We start from the raw sequence: 7,601 nt of genomic DNA, 5'->3' as shown, positions 1-7,601 counted from the left end.
CGGGTGTGACAGCGAAAATATCGTCTAGGTCAGACAGAGAGCCCTCTCCTACAGCAGTAGATGCAGCCACTCGCAGCTTATAACCTGTATACTTCTCCAGCCCTGAAACACACAGCAAGCAGTTTATAACCTGTATACTTCTCCAGCCCTGAAACACACAGCAAGCAGCCTAATACCAATACATCTTTACAGGCTTGAACCAGACTTGGACCATGTGTGTATACGTGTACATACAGTATGTGTTTGTTTGTGTGTGTGTTACCTGTGAGCAGTATGCTGGTGTTGTGTGTAATTCTCTGCAGGGCTCGGTTGCTGTGTAGGTTGAGTCCGTAGAGAGTGTATTGTGTGATTCGTCCATTGGGGTTGAGGGGCGGAGTCCAGCTGACCAGGATAGAGGTGGAGCTAACATTCTGATAGGACACTCCCACCACTGAGCTAGGAACTACAATAACAACAACGCACAACAATAAACAAACAATGACATTATTACAAAACTGTGTATATATATATCTGTGTGTACCCTGTTCGCGAGTCTTCTCAGTGACGAGTGTTACAGGTCCCTCTCCAATAGCAGTAGCCGCGGTAACAGTGAAGGTGTAGTCAGTGAAGGGACTGAGACCAGAGACTAGGTAAGACAGCTCCTTAGCCTGCATGTCTATGACCTTGTCCCTCACATACACTCCTGGAACACACACACACATACACGGTGTAAAGGACAGCCTGTAGAGCAGTGGTAACACACCTCATTCATCAACTAGTCTTAAATGTTAAAAGAGGTTAGAAGAGGTTAAAAGGCAGGTTGGCATTTATTGTCATGACTCGTGTACTGGAGGCAGCTCTGCAGAGTGGCCACTAGTTCTGTCCCTGAGCTGTTCTTATCTATTAATGTTCTGTATTATGTCATGTTTCATGTTTTGTGTGGACCCCAGGAAGAGTAGCTGCTGCTATTGCAACAGCTAATGGTGATCCTAATAAAATACCAAATAAAACCTGATTTTAAACTTAACAACACTGCTAACCCTAATGCCTAAACCTAACCTTAAATTAAGACCAAAAGCACATTTTGGTTTTCATGAATTTACACAATATAGCCAATTTTGACATTGCAGTTGGCCCATCTAGCGGAAATCAGTTCTGCCTCCAGGGCAAGATTCATGATAATAAACGTCAACTTGCGGTTAAAGGTTAGTGGTGAGTGCAGTACTTCCTGGGGTGCTGGAGGCAGCAGCCCTGGTGAAGAGGTATGTCAGGAGTGTCTGGAGGTGTCCAGTGGCTGCAGGTGCAGAGCGGGTGGAGAGGTGGGGCTTGCCAGAGGTGAGCTGGCCAGGCTGTGGGTGGGCAGTGAGCCAGGGGAGGGGTGTGGCCGGGGGTGAGGTGGTTAGGGAGAGGGAAGAGGTCCCTGAAGTCACATGGTCAAAGGTCAGAGGGGTGGAGTCTGGAAAGTCAGAGGTCTGGCCAGTCCCAGGGACCATACTGGCCAGACTGGAGCCCTCAGTGACTGACGGGTCAGTGTTGATCTTGTGCTCAAGGTTAGTGTTAGGGCTGGTTGGAGCGCTGTGTGTGCGGCTGATTGCAGTTCTGGTCATGCCGGTGATGAGCGTGTGGTCGGAGAGGGTGACCGTGAACGCAGGCGGGGAGGTGGTCAGGCTGTCAGCTGATCTCTTACGCCGGAGAGAGTGGTCAGGGATAACTGCAGCGAACGTTCCATCACCAAGGAGATCAGTGTAATTTAGATCCTAAAGATAAGATGAAAACATCAGAGACACACACACACACACACAGCCACTAATCCAGACAGATAGAGTGGTACCTGTGTTCCAGTGAGGGTGATGTCCTGCAGCAGTATGTTGTCAGAAAGAACCAGGAGTCTGTACTGTGTGATCAGACCGTTAGGCTGGGCAGGACTTCTCCAACTCACACGCACCGACACAGAGTCTACTGCTACTGCCTGCAGAGCCTGCACTGCACTGGGAGCTACAGACAGACAGACAGACAGACAGACAGACAGACAGACAGACAGACAGACAGACAGACAGACAGACAGACAGACAGACAGACAGACAGACAGCCAGACAAAGAGTTATTCAGACAGAACAGTATCAGACAAGACAGTATCAGACAGACAGTATAGCAGAGAACACAGACATTATTAGCAGAGACAGTATCAGACAGTATCAGACAGACAGTATCAGACGGACAGTATCAGACAGACAGTATCAGACAGAAGTATCAGACAGACAGTTTATAGACAGACAGTATCAGACGAGTATTAGACAGACAGTATTAGACCGTATCAGACAGACATATATTAGACAGACAGTATCAGACAGACAGTATCAGACAGACAGTATATTACAGACAGTATCAGACATACAGTATCAGACAGTCAGTATTAGACAGACAGTATCAGACAGACGAGTATCAGACAGACAGTATCAGGCAGACAGTATTAGACATACAGTATTAGACAGACTGTATTAGAAAGACAGTATTAGACAGACATTATTAGACAGGCAGTATCAGAACGGCAGTATTAGACAGTATTAGACAGACAGTATTAGACAGAAAGTATTAGACAGACAGTATTAGACAGTATTAGACAGACAGTATTAGACAGACAGTATCAGACAGACATTATTAGACAGACAGTATCAGACAGGCAGTATTAGACAGTATTAGACAGACAGTATTAGACAGACAGTATCAGACGTATTAACATACAGTATTAGACAGACTGTATTAGAAAGACAGTATTAGACAGACATTATTAGACAGGCAGTATCAGACAGGCAGTATTAGACAGTATTAGACAGACAGTATTAGAGACAGAAAGTATTAGACAGACAGTATTAGACAGTATTAGACAGACAGTATTAGACAGACAGTATCAGACAGACATTATTAGACAGACAGTATCAGACAGGCAGTATTAGACAGTATTAGACAGACAGTATTAGACAGACAGTATCAGACAGTATTAGACAGACAGTATCAGACAGACAGTATTAGACAGACAGTATCGGACAGACAGTATCAGGCAGACCGTATTAGACAGACAGTATCAGACAGACAGTATCAGACAGACAGTATTAGACAGACAGTATCAGACAGACAGTATAAAGACAGACAGTATAAGACAGACAGTATTAGACAGACAGTATCAGACAGACAGTATCAGACAGACAGTATATTACAGACAGTATCAGACATACAGTATCGACAAACAGTATCAGACAGTCAGTATTAGACAGACAGTATAAGACAGACAGTATCAGACAGACAGTATCAGGCAGACAGTATTAGCCATACAGTATTAGACAGTATCAGACAAACAGTATTAGACAGACTGTATTAGAAAGACAATATTAGACAGTATCAGACAGTATATTACAGACAGTATCAGACATACAGTATCAGACAAACAGTATCAGACAGTCAGTATTAGACAGACAGTATTAGACAGACGTATCAGACAGACAGTATCAGGCAGACAGTATTAGACATACAGTATTAGACAGTATCAGACAAACAGTATTAGACAGACTGTATTAGAAGACAATATTAGACAGTATCAGACAGACAGTTTCAGACAGTATTAGACCGACAGTATTACGAAAGTATTAGACAGACAGTATTAGACAGACAGTATCAGACAGACAGTATTAGACAGACAGTATCAGACAGTATCAGACAGACAGTATCGACAGTATTAGACAGAGGTATCGGACAGACAGTATTGGACAGACAGTACCAGACAGACAGTATCAGACAGACAGTATCAGACAGTCAGTATTAGACAGACAGTATCAGACAGACAGTATCAGACAGACAGTATAAGACAGACAGTATTAGACAGACAGTATTAGACAGACAGTATCAGACAGACAGTATTAGACAGACAATATCGGACAGACAGTATTGGACAGACAGTATCAGGCAGACCGTATTAGACAGACAGTATCAGACAGACAGTATCAGACAGACAGTATCAGACGGTCAGTATTAGACAGACAGTATCAGACAGACAGTATAAGATAGACAGTATAAAGACAGACAGTATTAGACAGACGGTATCAGACAGACAGTATCAGACAGACAGTATATTACAGACAGTATCAGACATACAGTATCAAACAAACAGTATCAGACAGTCAGTATTAGACAGACAGTATCAGACAGACAGTATCAGACAGTCAGTATTAGACAGACAGTATCAGACAGACAGTATCAGAGCAGACAGTATAAGACAGACAGTATAAGACAGACAGTATTAGACAGACAGTATCAGACAGACAGTAATAGACAGACAGTATCCGCCAGGCAGTATAGACAAACAGTATTAGATACAGACAGACAGTATCAGACAGACAGTATCCGACAGACAGTATCAGACAGACAGCTAATCAGAACAGACAGTATGAGACAGACAGTATAGACAGACAGTATCAGACAGACAGTATCAGACAGACAGTATCAGACAGACAGTATTAGACAGACAGTATCAAGACAGACAGTATTAGACAGACAGTATCAGACAGACAGTATCAGACAGACAGTAACAGACAGACATTATTAGAGAGACAGTATCAGACAGTATCAGACAGACAGTATCAGACGGACAGTATGACATAAGTATCAGACAGACAGTATTAGACAGCAGTATCAGACAGTATTAGACAGACAGTATCAGACAGTATTAGACAGAGGTATCGGACAGCAGTATTGGACAGACAGTATCAGGCAGACAGTATTAGACAGACAGTATCAGACAGACAGTATCAGACAGTATCAGACAGACAGTATTAGACAGACAGTATCAAGACAGACAGTATCAGACAGACAGTAACAGACAGACATTATTAGAGAGACAGTATCAGACAGTATCAGACAGACAGTATCAGACGGACAGTATCAGACAGACAGTATCAGACAGACAGTATCAAGACAGACAGTATTAGACAGACAGTATCAGACAGTATTAGACAGACAGTATTAGACCGTATCAGACAGACAATATTAGACAGACAGTATCAGACAGACAGTATCAAGACGACAGTATATTACAGACAGTATCAGACATACAGTATCAGACAGTCAGTATTAGACAGACAGTATCAGACAGACAGTATCAGACAGACAGTATCAGGCAGACAGTATTAGACATACAGTATTAGACAGACTGTATTAGAAAAGACAGTATTAGACAGACATTATTAGACAGGCAGTATCAGACAGGCAGTATTAGACAGTATTAGACAGCCAGTATTAGACAGAAAGTATTAGACAGACAGTATTAGACAGTATTAGACAGACAGTATTAGACAGACAGTATCAGACAGACATTATTAGACAGACAGTATCAGACAGGCAGTATTAGACAGTATTAGACAGACAGTATTAGACAGACAGTATCAGACAGTATTAGACATACAGTATTAGACAGACTGTATTAGAAAGACAGTATTAGACAGACATTATTGACAGGCAGTATCAGACAGGCAGTATTAGACAGTATTAGACAGACAGTATTAGACAGAAAGTATTAGACAGACAGTATTAGACAGTATTAGAAGACAGTATTAAGACAGTATTAGACAGACAGTATTAGACAGACAGTATTAGACAGAAAGTATTAGACAGACAGTATTAGACAGTATTAGACAGACAGTATTAGACAGACAGTATCAGACAGACATTATTAGACAGAAGTATCAGACAGGCAGTATTAGACAGTATTAGACAGACAGTATTAGACAGACAGTATCAGACAGTATTAGACAGACAGTTATCAGACAGACAGTATTAGACAGACAGTATCGGACAGACAGTATCAGGCAGACCGTATTAGACAGACAGTATCAGACAGACAGTATCAGACAGACAGTATTAGACAGACAGTATCAGACAGACAGTATAAGACAGACAGTATAAGACAGACAGTATTAGACAGACAGTATCAGACAGACAGTATCAGACAGACAGTATATTACAGAGTATCAGACATCAGTATCAGACACCAGTATCAGACAGTCAGTATTAGACAGCCAGTATTAGACAGACAGTATCAGACAGACAGTATCAGGCAGACAGTATTAGCATACAGTATTAGACAGTATCAGACAAACAGTATTAGACGAGCAGTATTAGAAAGACAATATTAGACAGTATCAGACAGTATATTACAGACAGTATCAGACATACAGTATCAGCAAACAGTATCAGACAGTCAGTATTAGACAGACAGTATTAGACAGACAGTATCAGACAGACAGTATCAGGCAGACAGTATTAGACATACAGTATTAGACAGTATCGACAAACAGTATTAGACAGAATGTATTAGAAAGACAATATTAGACAGTATCAGACAGACAGTTTCAGACAGTATTAGACCGACAGTATTAGACAGTATTAGACAGACAGTATTAGACAGACAGTATCAGACAGACAGTATTAGACAGACAGTATCAGACAGTATCAGACAGACAGTATCAGACAGTATTAGACAGAGGTATCGGACAGACAGTATTGGACAGACAGTACCAGACAGACAGTATCAGACAGACAGTATCAGACAGTCAGTATTAGACAGACAGTATCAGACAGACAGTTCAGACAGACAGTATAAGACAGACAGTATTAGACAGACAGTATTAGACAGACAGTATCAGACAGACAGTATTAGACAGACAGTATCGGACAGACAGTATTGGACAGACAGTATCAGGCAGACCGTACAGACAAAGTAATCAGACAGACAGTATCAGACAGACAGTATCAGACGGTCAGTATTAGACAGACAGTATCAGACAGACAGTATAAGATAGACAGTATAAGACAGACAGTATTAGACAGACGGTATCAGACAGACAGTATCAGACAGACAGTATATTACAGACAGTATCAGACATACAGTATCAAACAAACAGTATCAGACAGTCAGTATTAGACAGACAGTATCAGACAGACAGTATCAGACAGTCAGTATTAGACAGACAGTATCAGACAGACAGTATCAGACAGACAGTATAAGACAGACAGTATAAGACAGACAGTATTAGACAGACAGTATCAGACAGACAGTATCAGACAGACAGTATCGCGCACGGCAGTATAAGACAAACAGTTATAGATACAGACAGACAGTATCAGACAGCACGTATCCGACAGACAGTATCAGACAGACAGTATCAGACAGACAGTATGAGACAGACAGTATAAGACAGACAGTATCAGACAGACAGTATCAGACAGACAGTATCAGACAGACAGTATTACAGACAGTATCAGACAGACAGTATTAGACAGACAGTATCAGACAGACAGTATCAGACAGACAGTAACAGACAGACATTATTAGAGAGACAGTATCAGACAGTATCAGACAGACAGTATCAGACAGTAAAGTATCAGACAGACAGTATTAGACAGACAGTATCAAGCAGTATTAGACAGACAGTATCAGACAGTATTAGACAGAGGTATCGGACAGAACGTATTGGACAGACAGTATCAGGCAGACAGTATTAGACAGACAGTATCAGACAGACAGTATCAGACAGTATCAGACAGACAGTATTAGACAGACAGTATCAGACAGA

General features: G+C 41.6%; 1 protein-coding gene across 1 annotated transcript in view; it reads right to left on the bottom strand.

Annotated features, from left to right (window-relative positions):
- The window catches only part of LOC139024831 (phosphatidylinositol phosphatase PTPRQ-like), a 25,312-nt gene that overhangs the window by 17,007 nt on the left and 704 nt on the right, over positions 1-7,601 (bottom strand). The window contains 5 exon segments of the mRNA XM_070439803.1: positions 4-102; positions 263-442; positions 521-742; positions 1,181-1,736; positions 1,811-1,974. Coding sequence (XP_070295904.1) covers positions 4-102; positions 263-442; positions 521-742; positions 1,181-1,736; positions 1,811-1,974 — 1,221 coding nt within the window.

The sequence above is a fragment of the Salvelinus sp. IW2-2015 genome, linkage group LG4q.1:29, assembly GCF_002910315.2.
Source record: "Salvelinus sp. IW2-2015 linkage group LG4q.1:29, ASM291031v2, whole genome shotgun sequence".
Lineage (NCBI taxonomy): Eukaryota > Metazoa > Chordata > Actinopteri > Salmoniformes > Salmonidae > Salvelinus > Salvelinus sp. IW2-2015.
This window is presented reverse-complemented; position numbering and strand designations above follow the sequence as displayed.